General features: G+C 42.5%; 1 protein-coding gene across 2 annotated transcripts in view; it reads left to right on the top strand.

Annotated features, from left to right (window-relative positions):
- LOC138261133 (uncharacterized) overlaps positions 1-17,905 on the top strand; it is a 170,668-nt gene that overhangs the window by 88,457 nt on the left and 64,306 nt on the right. For both annotated transcript variants that reach the window (XM_069209809.1, XM_069209808.1), the window contains 6 exons: positions 4,355-4,491; positions 6,461-6,625; positions 7,590-7,792; positions 11,893-11,984; positions 13,656-13,771; positions 13,881-14,039. In XM_069209809.1, coding sequence (XP_069065910.1) covers positions 4,355-4,491; positions 6,461-6,625; positions 7,590-7,792; positions 11,893-11,984; positions 13,656-13,771; positions 13,881-14,039 — 872 coding nt within the window. The remainder of the gene's footprint in view (positions 1-4,354; positions 4,492-6,460; positions 6,626-7,589; positions 7,793-11,892; positions 11,985-13,655; positions 13,772-13,880; positions 14,040-17,905) is intronic.

Here is a 17,905-nt window from a genome sequence, read left to right as displayed (position 1 = left end):
TTATCCAACAGTCTTCCCACTAACGCATCTTTGTTGCAATCAATATTAGCTCCAAATCCCTTATATTAACATAATATGTGACAACCTGGGCCAGTCTACAGTCAGTTGATCTGAGGCAACCAATTGTCCTGAACAAAGATTTTACAAAACTTGCTCGGCTGAGGACTGAATTCTGTCCTTTGGTAAATATAGCAAAATTTCTTATAACTCTCCACAGAGATTATTGGCCCCATCATTGAAGACTAATCAGACTTAACAGAAGACTAAAGTTGGGTAATTGTTGGATTGCATTTGCTATGATATTGTTTGTTATTTAGTAACGGTGAGTGGTTACAGACAAGTGTCCATGGAGAGTACTGTTGTTAACCACTGGTGCCCAAAGGCCTCAAGTTATGTTGTATGCCTAGTAGATACCAAGTCACTCCCTTTAGACACTTGACTTTCCAAGGATAGCTAATTGAGCAATCAGTGTTTACTCTAGGGGACAGTAGGGGCTTTGTCGCACTAGTACTCACACTGAATAAACTCAGTGTCCATCAAGATGATCAGTTTTTGAAGAAGTCTAGGTCATATATTTACATGCAGGTAAGTGGTTAGTGACATCAAAATTGGGATTAACACAACAGATTAAAAGGTCATACCACACCTGGGGCAGTATATAACCGTGGTTATATTCTCAGCACTTCACTCTCAAGACATGAGGACTTAAAGCTAACATTAACTAGTGGAAAAAGGTTATAGAGTACTTCTAACCCGTGTTCCTGGTTCCCAAGCATAACATCTTAAAAACCAATACTCCCAAGAGCCCTTCTCTCAGGATATAACGTGACTCCCACAGAAGCCCAGGTTTAGTTCGAATGCATGGGGTCAGTTCACTGGAAGGCTTAGTATCCAATTAACTGGGTTACTTGGGGATTGGTAGTTAGTATCATTGCAGGAAATGGCGAAAGAGGGCAAGCAGATAATGGGTCAAGTGGTTTCTGTGAAGTCAGCAGGACTGAGTGCTTAAAATGGATTTACACCCACAGTCACTTATGAGCACCAAGTTTCAGCTGACCACAATCCAACGGGCTAATTGTGCCCCATATGATGTTAGTGACCAAGGCCCCTCAAAACAGCTCCCGGCAGGCCTAGCAACCGGTACATAAAGTCAAAAGGGGTAAAAGAGTCCCCCATGCAACCTTCACTGATGCTCATTTGTTATGATCACTCTCCGGAAAATGTTACCTCATTTTCTCCCTGCTGTAAAAATGGTATTGGTCTACACAGAAACTGCAATTTCCCTGATTCAGAGCCAGAGTGACACCCCATTCCTCAGACTAGACAAGCTTTTGTGAATCCGAGTTGAACATCTTTTTCACCTTGGATGGCCTCCATTAGCGGCTTGTGAAAGAAACCTAGGTCTGAGACCTACTTGTTTTAGATTCTGTACGTGGATATGATGTGAGAGGTTTTCAATGTTGCATCTGTTTTTGTCGAGGAGACTTTGAGTTATTTATATGCCTGCTTCTGGATTATTGTAGCACTTAATGTTCCAACCAACACATTCTTCTCAGCACTGAATGGCCCAGGATACAAATGCCAGAGTAATCCATCCTTTTTATTTCTGTGCCCTAGATGATTGTCAGTCTTTTTGAGCTTTCAAAAAAGTCAACACTTGACAGCGCCATCTTTCTGTCTCCTTGAATCTTTCTGACTCTTTGATTTCAGAAGGAAGAGATGCACGTCACTTTGTTACTTCATGAGGAAGCATTGGTATGAGTTCTTCAAATAAAGTTACAAAGTGACATGTGCCACTCTTCCAGATGAAATGACTCAAAGCGGGAGAAAGATGGTGGTTGATGAGTGTTCATTTGAAGAGTTAAGGTTCGTGAAAAACTGACTGCAGATAAAGTAGAAAAAAATTAAATGCAATATTCTAGGGTTTTGTATTGTTGGCACATCACTGCTTAAAATGTGTTGTGTGGATATTGAAATCAATTCAAATCAATAGCATTAGACAATGAGGAGCATACTTACAAGCCCCTAGCGCCACCCTACCATAATTGTTTTTGCTAAGGAGGCCTCTCTCTGCGCCTTATTTACAGCGCATTGCACCACTATGTAAATCCTTGTGCCTCATTATGCCCGTGCCAGGCATAATGTAAACAAGTAGGGTGTTCCGATGCAGAGGCGCCTAAAAAAAATGGTGCAGTGAAATTTACAACATTTCACCGCTCCATTCTTCCATCATTTTTAACGCCTGCTCTGAGCAGGCATTAAAATGACGCACCCATTATAATCAATGGGCCTCCCTGCGCTTTCCTCCACTAGCATCAACATTTTTCACGTTTGTGCAGCAAAGCGCCACAATAGCGTCAACATTTTTGGCACTATTGTACTAATGACTGCCAAGGTGCACTGCATTGTAATTACGGTGCAACCATTGGGTTGTTGGGTGGGGCAGGTCACTGATACAGCATTTGTGATCTACTAAACCCCCACTTGTTTTAAAAGCTACTGTGCATCTATGGTCCCCATCACACAGGTACCAGCAAACGGATTTTTGAACTCATGCTCCTGCATAAAAGTGGGTGCTTCACACTTATAACTAATCACACACATGTGGTTGCCAGATGACTGAATTCAGGGAGGGTGCAAGGACGTTTAGCACTCTAGGTGAAAATAGCAATTTGTCTGCAAAGGAATCCCTCTGCATTAACAAAGCAAGTGTTGGCTAAGGTACTAGGTCTGACTTGTGTGTGAAAATTGCAAACAGCATTTTATGCATTTTTAGCACACTAACCAGACTCATTGGCAATTGTCACTGCTACCGTTCATTAGAGTCATCTCCCTTATTTTCCTCCATGAGTGCAAGTGGTGAAGAAATAGGCAGCAAGGGGCAATCGGAAGTTCTCGGATGCCAATGCCGGTATCCTGCACCTATCTAGCCCCTCATTTGTGGTAGTATGGAAAGTGACACCTGCGCTCGAGTATAGGTATATAATTCCAAGATGTAATAAGTACAGTCAGCCCCGCCAGTAACCCGCTTACAACGAGAGATTTGAGATGTTCAAAGGGAGGGAACCCTTTTTACGGATACAAGGTTCTTTGCAGGGAGAGAGAATGATGCCATAGACGACACATGGACAAAAATCCAGAGGGCACTAAACAACTATGGCCCGATTCACAAAGGTAAGCTTAGACCAAAAGTCTACGTTTACACCAAAAGTCCAAGTTTAGACTTAAAGTCTAACTTTACTCATAGAATAGTTAAACTTTTGGTCTAACTTTAGACGAAAAGTCTAAACTTAGACCAAAAGTCTAACTTTAACTTTATTTATAAATTACATACAGTGTGGCTCCTACCCCAGTTGGTCTGAGTGCACTTTACAGTTACCAAAATCAGGAAACTAAAATCTGTGATACAACAGACAGAACAGTGCAGTAATAAGACCAGGAAAATCTGAATATTAGTGTCCATTTTGATGCGTAATTAATAGAGGACAAAGGGGAATGTAAAGGGGAAGGGGAGGTAAAGAAGTTCAGAGGGACCATGAAAAAAAAGAAAAACATACAATATTCCATTAATGGATAAGCTGGCCTTGCCTAAATACCACTGCCACACAAGGTATCCAGTCTGACCTTCCTTGTACAAATCATTGTGTCGGGATATGTGTGTCTACGACCAGTAACCCCAGTATGCATTGCTTTCTTGAACGAATGCATATAATATAAACAAGGCGTCCAGGTGAAATGGATCACTGGTTAATGAAAACAGTGGACATAGTCATATTACATTGCTTGCGAAGATGTGTTGTGTGGAAATATGCAGTACTTGTGCACCAACCATTGGATGCTCGTCTTTATGGCTGAGCACACAAGCGCTCTGGCCTGTTGTAATCTCTCTGTGGGCCTTTAACCACACCCACTCTTGCTATTCATTCTTTGTTATTCTTGTCTTAAATGTTTCATTTTTATTGGTTCATTTTGTGAAATTCCCCTCCTTTGTGTGTTGAGTACCCTCCCCAGGCAATTTAACTAAGTGAACATTTTTGTTGGCCATCACACTTCATCATGCTTCCTCCTGTTACAGCGTGTGATGGCCCTGCCTCCAGTTTCAGTTTGCCTTTCATCGCAGCCGCAATCCTTTCTAGACATTCACAAAGGGAGCCAATAACTCTCACCTTCATGGCAGCGGTGGCGCCTTGAATCAGCTTGCTTCTGTCAACTGTTTTACTTTTCGTTTTCAATTTATGTGGCAAGATAAGTCCAGTTAGGAATTTACATTGCTAATAGCTCCAACTCGAGCAAAGGGCAGACCCGTTGCATTGCCAATGCTTGTTAATGAATTGCTGCCAATGTTTCTTTTCAGGCAACGTCTGTTCAACGCTTTACCACAACGCCACCAGCAGCAGCATCAGCATGAGCTACCTGGAGGAAATCTTCTACTCATTCAGGGTGTACTTCAATGTCTCTGAATTCCACACCTACTTCGCTGAATTTAATTCGGTAAGCCAGAGAGAGCATGACCCACTACAGCAAAGACCCTCAGACCTTTTCATGCTGAGTCTCCTTTGTGTAAAATAATTTATTAGGGTCTGTTGTGAGCAAAGTGGGGCATTGCAGTGGGATTTGATGACATACCCACTAAGAAGTGTCAAAAACTGGTATTTTCGGTGTTTTTCAGTTTATCATAATAACTTTACACCATGAAAAGCACCACAGACAAGTCAAACATTTTGAATGCGAGCAGGGGGGGACCCCTCGAAAGAAACTCACAAAACTATTCTGAGATATTTTTTTCTAAATATGAAATAAAGCATATATTGTAGGCTAGAGTGCTAAAATGTCTGTTAACTTTGGGGAACGTTGTAATATATATCAACTCAACCAAGATGTTTTACTAACTGTTGGAGCTCTTTGCTACCTTTCATGTTTTCACAACATCTATTATCATTTCATATACTGCAGTGATGTTCAGTTTCCTTTGTAAAAGAATACTTGCCAAGTACAGTAGCAAAAAGGTTTGGTTTTGAGAGATAGTGTTCAAGTGTCTGAGACAGCTTCAGTGCCCACTTAGCAATCTTAATGACTATAGAGAGTCTGTGAACACTGAAAAGAAAAACATAAGGGGAAAACACAGATAAAGGCTAAGGGTGTTATGCTTATAGAAAAGACAAAATATACATTAAAAGTGGAGAAACCCCAAGACAAAGCAAATAGGTGGCGCTTTTAAATGTTAAATGTCAGGACTAAGCTCTTGGCTTGGCCGATGGTTGTTTCTGGAGAAAAGTTTACAATATATGTTAAAACATTTCAACAGGGCCAGTGGTGAGCTGCATGTGGATCCACCACCATTCATTTTGGAACAGTTTGTCTTTGTGAGAGGAAAAAATAGTCCAAAGTGGCTTCTGTCGTGTCCTGACACATGCGCATGAGCGGTCCTTTTGGCATAGGCTTTTAGAAAGAAAATACATCCAAAATAACCATCAAAATGTGTGTTTGCATTGTGATGTCATAACGCATCGATACAGCTTATTTTTACAAGTTTAATGTAGCATTTTAATGCCTATGTTCGAAGACTAAGTTATTTTACTAGCAGGCAGTGCCTAATTTGTACCGTTGCTCAAAGCCCTCTTCTTAAGCACGTGGCTGCTGCAATTAAATGTGCGAACACGGAATAATGAGGCAGCGCAATCCTGAAGCCATCTCGGGCCTCTTTAATCCATTTACAGCTGCTCCCTTCCCCTTCAGCGAACTCTTGCAGCTTTCTGCTTTCTCTCATTGTGATGCTGTTTCGTTTTTCTCCTCCTCCGTCTTTCCCATGTGTGTCTTTTGCTCGCAGTAAATGCTTGAGGCAGCAAAACAAGTGCTGGCCCTCAGAAATATGTGCCGGTGCTCTGCACTGGAAAAAACGAGCACCCATTAAGCTCTGCTAGCAGGTCCACATAAATAAAGGAGCATGACTGCCCATAGCAGTTTTCAGCTGCTTGGCCCTGGAGAAAAATCTTTTGGAGAAGGTAAATAAAATGTGGAAGGGAAGATAGTGGTAAGAATGGCGAGTAGCAGAGGGGCGAAAAGAAGCAGAGAAGTGAAGAGGGATGGCAGGGCTAAAGAGGAGCTGGTGGATTTAGGAGAAGTAACATCAGTAGGAATGAGTGGCAGAGCAATGAAGGAGCTGGTGAGGGACAGAAAGCAACTGAAAGGGGGGAGGGTTGGGGCAGCCACAGAGGACATTGGGAGAGCAGCAGGCCCAGTAGAATTGTGGGTAAATACGTAAAATAAAGTTCCACAAATGTGAGAGGACTCCTAAAAGTGAAAAATGGTTTCCTAATTGTAAGCAGTGGAAAGATACAACTCATCCAGTAAGAACACTGCAAAATATGTGCTTTGTAATACACTGCAAACCAGTGTCTCCACATTGTTGTTGCTTGATCTGACCAATACTTATTGCCTTGTTTTCTATTTCTCCAACTAGTATGATGTTCTCGACTCGTTTTCCCCTGAACAACTGGCCGAGCAAATGGTCCAGGAAGGCCTACTGGATGACATGAATGCAGCACTGATTTTAGTGAACGTGAAAACCCTTACCTACGATGAGACTGTGGTCTTTTTGACTGAATTCAACGCTTTGGTTGAAGAGGTACAGTTGGGTGGGCAAGGTCTGCGCACCTTTAAGAGCATTGCTAGGCTGAGTCAAGTGGCCTGTTGGAGGCAAGTTTTCATATAGAGCAAGCATATAGGCAGATGTATAGCGGGTGTACTTCTAGAGATGCACACTCCTGAAAAACATGCTTTGTAAATGTTCTTAAACTGAGGGGCAGATTTAAGAAAAGTGGCGCTACATTACAAATAGCGTCACTGTTCTTGCGGCCCTTTGCGACCCCCTACCGCCACCATGTGTGCGCTGTATATAAAATACGGCGCACCATGGCGCAGGGTAGGGGGCAATAGCGTCAACATTTCTGATGCTATTGATGCACTGTTCAAAGTTTTTGCGCTAACCCTGAACAGTACATAGGGGCCCATTGAAAACAATGGTGTGGCACCTTTCAACGCCTGCTCCGAGCAGGCATTAAAAATGCTTAAAAAAATGACACAAAGAAATCATTTTTTTTTTTTTTTTGCGCCATTGTTTCACCGCCCCTAACGGTGAATCGCCCCTTTGCATACATTATGCCTGCCGCAGTCATAATGTGGCGCAAGGGGTTACAAAGGGAAGCATTGTGCCACTTTGTAAATATGGGGCGGCAATTTTGGCCTCATTGGGCCACATTAGCGCAAACAAGAACAATGACATTAATGTGGTCCAAGGACGCGCTAGGGGCTCTTAAATATGACCCTAAGTGTCTTGCCGTCTCCTGTGTGTAGGTTATACTTGTTCTACCACACGGTCTTGACACTGTACAAGGTATTAATAGTGGAGTGTGGAAGACTTTAGCTCAGCTACCAAACCATGCTGGAAAGTTACAATCTACCTCTGATGGTCTATTTTCGTACCCTTGTAGCAAAGCTGCTCGGCTCTCGAGACAAACTTTACTAAGTAGCAACCACCTTGCAGTATTCTCTAACAAGGCTGCCTCATCTTGCGTTTTCTGCATTTTCAGAAAAATATGCCAGTCTTGCCGAACGAGAACGTCCAAAACCTGCTGTTTAAAGTCTGTTTCGACAATATGCAAGAAGGCATCCAGAATAAAGAAGAATACGGCGAGTGGTTTGCAGTCCACTTCCAAAAGATCATCTCCAGTATATCAGTGCAAAATATAATGTCTATCCCCACAGGTCTGGACTGCAGCTCCCAGGAACACCTGTAAGTCTAATTAAACGTCTTTGGAACATCATTGACCATCTTGTAGAAGAAATAAGTGCAGGGACCAACATTTTTCTTAAGAGCCCATCCATGGCACTGCATAATGCTGGGGTGGCCTTTTCTTGGATCCACCTCTTGCCTCTTTCTTCCTCTATTCTTGACTTCCTGTCTCTCTAGAATCCTGCAGTTTTGCTTTCTTCCTTAGTCACTGTCTTCCTAATTTTCTTTCCTCTATTTCTCTCTACCTCTTCAGCCTTTCTCGCTTCTGCTCTGGGACAAAGTCCTATGATGAACAATAAGTACCAGTGCCACAAAATGAATTCTGTCGTCCCCCACCTGCAACCACCGGCACAAATTAAGAACGTCTGTTTTTAAAAATGAATTCTATTCCACATCTTACAGTGTCTCTCCCTCCATGCTCTCTCTGCTTACAATGGGACGCTTAGACGCACCATCGACTTTTCTTATTTCTAGTTTGCAAGTCAGAGAACAATGACTGGCACCTCATCTGATTATTACGTTCAGTTATGTTTGTTATGGGAGTAATGTATCCTCAAATTGTATGCAAATACGTGAAAATTCTTCTCTATGTATAGGCATGGAATTGTATGGCTAGCTGCCGCCTGTGTGAGTCTTTCTACGCTGTCTATTGATTACGTTTCTCCAGTCCTCTGTGGGACCTTCAGAGTTCAGAATTAGATAGATAGATAGCGTAGATAGGTAGATAGGGCTTTGAAAAGCATCTGAGCTAGTGACATCATAGAGCCTTCCAATAATTCAACGGTAATATAGACTGAGTTAGAACTACGTAATACCTGTAATTGAGGCACTTAAAAGTAGCTCAAATGAAACAAAGGTGTGATTAGGGCGTAAAATAACTTTAGAAGCATTGTTTCAGGACAAACACGTGTTGTTATAGAGAAGTTTATGCAGTAATTGTGCCATTTATACGCACACTAAGTAAAAGGAGTTACTAAGATCCTATTTAATAGTAGTTAAATTCCCGACCTCAGCAAAATGAAAGGGGGGTTGGCCACGCAACAATTCAAACTTGTGACCTGAAAATCACTACGTTTCAGCGGCAAACATTGACCTGCTCAAGTTTATAAACAATGAGGGACCTAAACATGCCATTCAATCTGTTTGTGTCCTACACTTGTATTTATACTCCATAATAAAGTGTGATTTGTTTAAAAAAAAACTCAAAATAAAGGATGAGGTCCCCCGGTTTGGTCGCCCATTTTTAGGTGCCAGTACTTGGAGCAAGATCCCATTAAAATTGCGCGCTGTTTCCAATCAAGCAGCTTTGAATACAAATTTGAAAACATGGCTTTTTAACCAGGTTTGAATGTTGTTTACTTAATCTTCAACCTTTGGCTCTTGCGCCAGGACAACGCCGAGTAGCTGTGCGCATGATATAATAAGTCTAATTTCGTCCATTCTTTCATTCAGATAAAAAACAGCAAGGGTGCAGGGAACCTTGTGAGCTCATGCACCCAGGCACCAAAGTGTTATCATGAAATTGCATCAGCTGTTTCCTTTTTTGTGCATGTCTCAAAGAAGCAAAGATTCCACTCAGTATAGTTGGACATGTTTTTAGTTGCCCATGCCAAAGTTAACAATGTAAAATCAGTGGGGACTGCTACCAGGCAGGGCAGGCTGGGCAGTGTGTGGCATGGGGATGGGGGGGTAATAATAAAAAAATTAAAATAAAAATGTACCTACCTGCCGCATCGCCTCTTCTGCTCTTGCAGTCTCACCTCTGCCATACCCGCCTCTGTGCTTCCTTTGCTCTCCTTCCCACCCAATCCAGACACTTCTCTCATGCTGCTGAGCAGCATGAGAGAAGCAGCAGGATTGGCCTGAGCGGGCTGAAATGCAGCTCAGAGAGGGAGTGGGAGTCTGCACTTAGTCTCAACCCAGCTGTGCAGCACATTCCTGGTGGAGAGTTCTAAGTGTGCATGTCTGTTTGGCCGGCCTCAGACGGCTGGCCAAACTGACATGCACACTTACACTACACCACTATTCTGCCTCCCTCCTGACACAGAGGGAACTGGCCCAGCCCCACCCCAGACAGCAGAAAAATAAAGTGATAATACTGTATCGTCATTTTATTTTTCTGCTGGCTTATTAGCAGTGGGGCGACGCTCCTCTGCCATAGCAGAGGGGCCGCACCAGTGTAAAATCAATATTACAAATAAGAAAGTGAAATGAATTACCCCTAGATAAATCTACTAAGATTAACCCTGAGGTAATTAATGGCTCAAACCTAAATACCTAGGATCAGTGCTCAATTTGCAAAAGACATAAGTGCCAGGGTGCAGGTCAGAAGGCCACTGCAGCTTGCATCAACACCCCTTACCCCTGCCAGCGCTGCCAGTGACAGGACCAGCACAACTACTAGCCATCACACTCCTACAAGTGTGACAATTCAGACACCCAACACTATAAGAATGTCTTGAACTGCAGGTATTAGTCCTTTTTAGGTCGCGCATAGCAGCGCTGCTTTTCTGACGTGTTGGTATGTATTCCGGCTTTTAACCATGCCCACTGCACGCCCATCACTATCACTGGTTCATGGGCTTGCCTTTTAAAAATCCTTTGTTATCATTGGTAAATGCTTTACCTTTGTCCCTCCTTTTGGCAGTTTTGTTACCACCTTGGGGACCGACCCAATTACATGGATAATTGCACTTTTGTCAATAACTTTGACTGCTAGGAAATGTCTTTTTCCTTTTGTGTTTCTCCTTCGCGCTCACGCTCATGGTGGCCGTGGCACTTTGAATCGGCTCGCTTATGTCAACTGTTTCACTTTTTATTTTCAGCTTGTGTGGCAAGAAAAGTCCAGTTAGGAATTTACAACGCTAATAGCTCTAACTCGAGCAAACGTGAGCCACATTCCATTGCAAATGCTTATTGTTACACTAATAGAGAATACTATAGTATTCACGATAAATGTGATAAAAAATTGACAGAAAACAAAGAGAGGAGCTCCAACTGACGTCCATGAAGACGAACTGCTCCTGTGATCCTGGCACTGAATTTGCAATCTCTGAGGCCAGAGGTCCTAAAGGACAAGCCAGGGGTCTCAGCTGCGAGCCCTGGTAACCCCTAAATGACTTCTATGCAGTGGCATATGAGCAGTGCAAATGAAGAGAACACGAGCAACAGTCATTTGCGTCACATGTGATTATGAGTTTTTTTTAAATCACCAAATGTGTCCATGGAGTACAAAATGGGTGAGAGGATGGATTTGTGCTAACAAACATAGTGCAAAATGCCAGACAGGGGTCTCATGAAATAAGACATAATTATATATTTTTTTGGGGGGGGGCTTTCACATAATTTCTTCGAAGGAAACTACACCGAATGTGCCCAGCCACTGTGCAGTCCAGCAGGGGAGATCTAGAAGGGGCCACAGCCCTGTAGGTGGGGCAGGGTTGACACTGCTAGCCTTGTCTGAGCCGCTCAGCAGCCACACCTTTCCTCCACAACACACCAGCGCCACCGATTGCCGCCTCCCATATAGCCTGTGGAGGTTGCACAACTTGCGAGGGATTTTAAACACGGAGACCATACAAGCTGAAAACCTAATGTGCACAAGGAACTCCAGCTGAATTTAGTGCACAATACAGGATGAAGTCTATTCAAAGGTTGGTCACATTTAGAGTGTCAATGTCATGTGAAGTACTGCGGCACCCTGTGAGTTGGCAGGTCGGCTTACCCTCAATTAACTAACATGGTCACCACCATTCCAACCCCACTTCACTTTTTTCAGTGCTTCGAGCAGAATTTCTCCATTCCCCCTACATCCTCAGGTGAATTTAATAAATTGTCAAGGCAATTTTCTTCTACCCAAAATCTAACACTCTGCTTATGGATGGGATAATAGTATAGTAGTAAAAGTATTCTCTAAAATTAATTTTGTGATATATTTGCATTTCAATAATTTTCCTGTAAAATTGTCAACGATTAGCTACATTATCTACAGAAATAATTTAAGGTGCAGGTCTATTTTACTGATTAGTGTACATCTATTGAGCACTGACCTGTTTCAATATAACTGACTTGCTGCCTCTTTTCACCCTTACTTTTATCAGGGTATCTGGATTTGGCAAAAATTTTGAAAAGCTCAACAAGGTGCAAGGTGAAGCCATCCATCAAAGAATAGTCTTGTTCTTAAAGGCTCAAGGTAAGTTACCCTTGTGCTGCCTGAGCAAAAGTTTACCATGAACTCGAAGAACCATTGAAACCATGGTTAATTGAAATCCATGGCTTTGTTTTGATAACTTTTACAAAAGCATACCCTCTTCAGTGGGGCTGGTGATAAACAATAAACAGCAATTAAGAAAGCAACAAAAGCCACATATATTGGGGATGTGTGAACATTTATACCCCCCCCCCTCTAAAGTCATTGTGTTTTTGTAAAGTTTCAGAAACCGAGGAGTCATCTTTGTGAAATTGAAGTTAAAAGTGTGTGAATACAAAACTTAGCAGGCTTCATACAACTTTTTTTAATCCAATTTACGTTTCGTGCATTCCCAGACAAAATCCAAATTATGACACTAGACAAGATGAAAAATATCAGTTAGTGGAAAATTATAGCATGCCAGTCATTCAGAATCTCTCCTTCAGCTAACAGACCTAAAAGACCTGTGGCTGCAGCACTAGAGTTTGAGCAAAGCCTTGATGTGCCTTAAAATATAATACAATAACTATATAATAATCTTGAAATTAAGGCATCGACTTTCAGAGCACTGGGCAGGTGTCTGAAGTGCTGCACCCCAAGCAGGCATGCAGCATTTAAGATGCTAACCACAGTTGTCTTGGAATCTCTCTGGTCCTGTGTTTTTATATAATATCAAGATGTCATAGTGTGTTTTATGGCATTGTACAAGGGACGGTAATAATATATGAAAGTAAGACTAAAACACATGAATGCAAGAGCCAAACGCACATCCTCTTACTATCAAAAAGAGCGAACATATCTTCAATTTACTAAAAAAATACGTAGACACAAATGTATTTGTTACAATAGAAAAATGGGCCCATAACACTTACCAGAGATCAAAGCGTGAGGTTTGCAAAAACACAGGATTTGCAAGTGTGAAACAGCTTTTTGAATAAAAGCCTATTACAAATTGCAAATATTCGGGGGTGTGAAAGGGGCGTCCCTCTCATACTTTGCATTAGCATCACATTCATTTGTGACAGTTTTAAACCCTTGATTACTCATGACTCCATGACAAACTCGAGTTGTAACTGCTTTGCAAAGGGGAGTCTGTCCTTGGGGACAGCTTTCCCTTTGGGCTCTAGGGAACCAGGTCGAGCAACCTGGGGGATCAGCCAGGAGTGAAGAATGGACATGTAGTTTTGGGGTCTGCTAGGCATTGCAATCCTCCACCCCTGCATTCACATCCGATCACAGAGGCTGCAAACTATGACCTGCATAGATTGTACCTCAAACGGCACCCCCCCTAGCAAACTAGCCATTGTTCATATTGCACATCTGTTGTTTGCCAGTGGGATTACAGAAACAGCTCTATCTCAAGAATGGGATTTAGGACAATGCACAACGTCCTAAACATATTGTTTTGGGCTATTTAATCAATATTGAATTTTAATATTTGTAATCTTATTGAGGCCCCAAGCGATATGGGATTCATATCAGCACTGCCAAAACGTTTTTCGATCCTGGGTTCTATGAGTCACCACATCTAGGTGATGGAAAGCTCGGCATGAGGGCTTAAAGAAGTACCCTCAAAGAATTCTTCTTTAGCCAAAGGTTCAACCTACATTTGGGGGAATGTTCTCTTTTTGCTCATATTTTGAACACTAATGTTAACCCATCGTCACTCAACAGGTCCTGCGTGCGCTGCCAGGGACAACAGTACGAAATTTATAACAAAATGGTTTGGAGATTTCAAGGAGTTTGCCAGCATCGCAGAATTCAAAGAACTAAACCCTAACTTTGATGCGGTATGCCAGCTCCTTTTCATATTTTTTCCCCCAATATTGCGCCAACATTCCGCAGTATCCCTGGAAGATTCTCTAACCTATTACCAACCTGGTTTTCTGTTTCCCTCAGTCAGCTGCCCTGGAGGTGTGTACCCCTGGACAGATTGGAGAGTATGTCATGACTTCGGGGGCTCTTCATGATGAGCAGGCCTTTGTCGAGATCTTTAAGTACCTGCAGACCACAGAGGAAGTGTCTTCATTTGTCACCGAGCTGAACACCAATGCAAAGGTATATGCGTACCTGTACATGTTTAGATGCCAGTCAGGCCCCCAAAACTCTGAGCCCACAAAGAGACCCATTTCAATGTAATTTTTTAAAGAGCCTGGTTACAGAGATGTTCAGTTGATTGTGTGTGAGGTCTCCAGTGATTTTGAAGTCTTGAACAGGAATGCTGCATTGAAAAACTTCTGAAACAAATATGCATTCTCTTTGGTCGTGACTTCCTATTGGGAAGGGCAGCAATTGAACTGATTACAGTGTTTCGTCACAATTAAAACAAAAATGTGTTTTGCATAAAGTAATATTTGGTAATTCCACAATGTAATGTAGCATTCTTACATTCAATGGCTCTGGTCATTGGAAAGATTTAAAAGAAATATAGCTCACTGTCATAGCTGGAAGGCAGGATCTTCATATAAGAGTCTGGAGCCGTTCGGGTAGGAGGTAAGATCTTTAGTTCATGTTAGGCCCTTCGGTTAGAGCGACAACAGGTAGATGCTGCAAGGTCTCCATCCTCCTTCAAGCCATCTCTGCCTCCCAGCTTCTAAAGATCTAACCTCCTACCTCAATGGCTTCAGACTCTTGGATGAAGACCCTGCCTTCCAGTTACAACAGTGAGCTATAATTCTTCTAAATCTTCTCTGAGTTTGTTTAGTGCATCAGAAGTGGCATTTAATACAGTGTTCATTGCATGGAGAGGATATTGTTCAGTAATCTAGATGGTTGCTTTAAATTTGTGCTAGAAGAAGTACAGTCTTGTTAACACCTGGTACTCAGTTGATTGCATTCATTTGTAGGGTTCTTTTATGTTGTAGGCTATTGTGTTTTGGTCATGGTAGATATTAGATATTACAACATAGACTTGAGGGTTCTGCTTCTGATTGTGTTTTGCACTATTTTTTCGGGTGCTGTAGTATAGTTATAGCACTGCATTTCATGACTTTGTGTTATGTAGATTATGAGATGTTCTGAACTCAAGCATTAAAAGAAGCATCCTAAGATCGGGTAGCTCGTGAATGCATGTGCATTCTTCCATACAAATTCATAGAATGTGCAATATCATTCAAAACACTTGCCCACTGATCCCGAGTGGTCAGGCAGAGGGAGAAAGAGGGGCTGGAAAGATGTGGAAATTTTACTTAAATGTGATAGGAAGGAGTTGCAGACTGACAAAAGTGCAACTAGAGAAATAATCATTTCTGCACTAGAACTAATGACATCAGCAGGGAAAGGATACAGCATAACCAATGACAGCTTGGTGAGACCAACATGCTCATTTGGCAGATAAAAACCCATCTAATCAGAAGCAGGGAACTGACATAGACAAGAAAGCGAAACATAAGAAAGGGTGGACCCAAAGCCTACTATAAATCTAAATTGAATACAATAGTTCTGTTTGCTAACCGACAGATAACGCTGTCTGTATGTAAGGCCTAAAAAGTAATGAGGATAAAAGGTGAATGATGATTTCCTATTTCATTCTCATTCTCCTTAAATCACACACAAGGTTAAGCAGACGAAGTGCAGAAAACGAGTGGAGTCACGAGTGTGGGGATGATTAGTTGTTAGAAATGGAGTTTCTAGATGGTGGGAGTGTGCGCCCAGCCAAAGTAGGGACCAATACTCTAGTCAAAGTAAGCCAGATACACACTAAAAGACAACCTGTGCTTACCCTCTGGTAGCTTGGCACAGAGCAGGCAGGCTTATCTCAAGAGGCAATGTGTAAAATATTTGTGCAACACACTCACACAGTAACACAATGAAAACACCATAAAAACACCCCACTCCAGATTAGATTACAAAAGTAGATTATGATATTATAATTAATTCAAGACCAAAAGGACAAAAATCCAATGAGTAGAAGTCAAGTTATGAATTTTCAAAGAAAAAAAAGTGTTCTAGCACTTAGAAGCAATAAGAGCCAATGAGTGTTATCTGGTCACACTGGACTGGGGTGAAGTCAACAGTTATGGTGACCGTGGTGGATAAGAGGCCTGCGACATGAACCACGCAGGCCACGTGAACATAGTAACATGATCCTGATCGCAACAGAAAAATGCAGGGAGCTGATGAAAGGTGCATTTAGCGAGGTGTCGATGCTGGTCCCACAGTCAAGGTGATGCTTTGATTTTATTCATGCAGTGGTGGCGATGTGTTTTCTCTGAGGAGGAAGCATCAAGCCACGATGCATTGGTTCCGAAGTGTAATGCGCTGCGTTTGTTCATGCAGTCAGGGGCCAGTCTCTCTGAGCTGCAGTAAAGCCAATGCACGGTTCTGAGCATCAGGGCTCTCAAGGCAATGCATTGGTGCTGAGAGCTATGAGCTGGTTATATTTTCACAACAGGCTCACTCCAAGCAGCCTGGAGATGTCTCAATTTCTCTGGTGCACACATCTGGGTCTACTTCCAGTGAGCCAGGCTCTGCGTCAGGGATAGAGACTTTGCTATCCCTGAGTCTCAAGCAACAGGAGGCAAGCGGACAAGCCCTTAGATATCACTTCAGCTGAAAGTCCAACTCTCCATCAGCAGGGTCAGGGAGCAGCAGGACAGGTCCGCGGAAAAGCAGTCCTTTCAGGTCAGCAGTCCAGCAGAGTAACAGTCTTTGGCGCAGCACAGCACATCAATTCTTCTCACAGAGTCCAGTTGCAGGTCCGGAAGTGTCTGATTTGGTGAGGTCACACACCCAGTACTTATACCGAGTTGTGCCTTTGAAGTGGGGGTGACTTCAAAGAAGAGTCTTTGAAATGCACAGAAGCCCTTTCCTCCTAGCCCTGGCTATAGACTATCAGTAGGGGGTAATCAGCCCTTTTTGTGGGGACAGGAACTGCCTATTCAGGTTTAAGTGCCAGCCCTCCCTCCCTTCACAGGAAGAGCCATCAGAATGCAGAAGAGCACTCAGACACACCTCATCTTCATGTGTTTGTGGCTGCTAAGAGGGAATGCACAAAGTGTAGCAGTCACCTCACCCCAGATGTGTATTGAAGGAAGGCAGCAGGCACACAAAGCTGTAGGAGCAGAGAAATGCCCACTTTCTAAGAGTGGCATTTCTAAAATAATAATTTTATATCTGACTCTACCAGTAAAGAGGATGTATCATTACCATTCCAATGATATGAAACATGACATAGCTACTCCTTCTCAATCATGAATTACAGCTTAAAAGTGTAATAAGGCATTCTCAGTGTTAACTTGCAAGAGGAGTAGACCTCACAACAGTGAAAACAAATTTGAGCGTTTTCACTACTAGGACATGAAAAACTTAAAAGTACTACATGCCCTACCTTTTATTTACACAGCCCCCAGCCATATGGGCTACCTAGGGTCTGCCGTAGGGGTGACATTTGTGTAATAAAAGGAGAGTTTAAGGATTGGCAAAGGGTTTTAAATGCCAAGCTGAAGTGGCAGGAAAAGTCTATACATTGTCTCTGCATTGGCAGGCCTGAGACACATTTAAAGGGCTACTTGTGTGGGTGGCACAAGCAGTGCTGAAGGCCCAGTAGTAGCATTTTAATTTACAGGCCCTGGTTTTATGCTAGAGCATTTTACAAGGGACTTGCAAGTAAATAAATATGTCAGTTGACTATAAGCCAATGTTACTGTGTTTAGGGAAACACACATGCCCTTAAGCACTTGTTAGCAATGGCAAAGTACTCAGAGTCCTAAAGCCAACAAAAAGAATCAGCAAAAACATGAGGCAAGTAGGTAAAAAGTTTGGGGGAAGATCGCCTTAAGGCTGACAGGCCTAACATAACATTAGCCCATTGCTTCATGATGTTGGGGACGTCTATTGAAGAGGTTAATTTAGAAGATTTCTTGGAATCTATATAAGACAGTACACAATGATGCATACATCATAGCCTCACCATCTGAGGTCTG

Source organism: Pleurodeles waltl, chromosome 10 (genome assembly GCF_031143425.1).
Source record: "Pleurodeles waltl isolate 20211129_DDA chromosome 10, aPleWal1.hap1.20221129, whole genome shotgun sequence".
In the NCBI taxonomy this organism is placed as follows: Eukaryota; Metazoa; Chordata; class Amphibia; order Caudata; family Salamandridae; genus Pleurodeles; species Pleurodeles waltl.
Note: the sequence above shows the minus strand (reverse complement) of the source record. Positions and strands in the feature narration are given on the sequence as shown.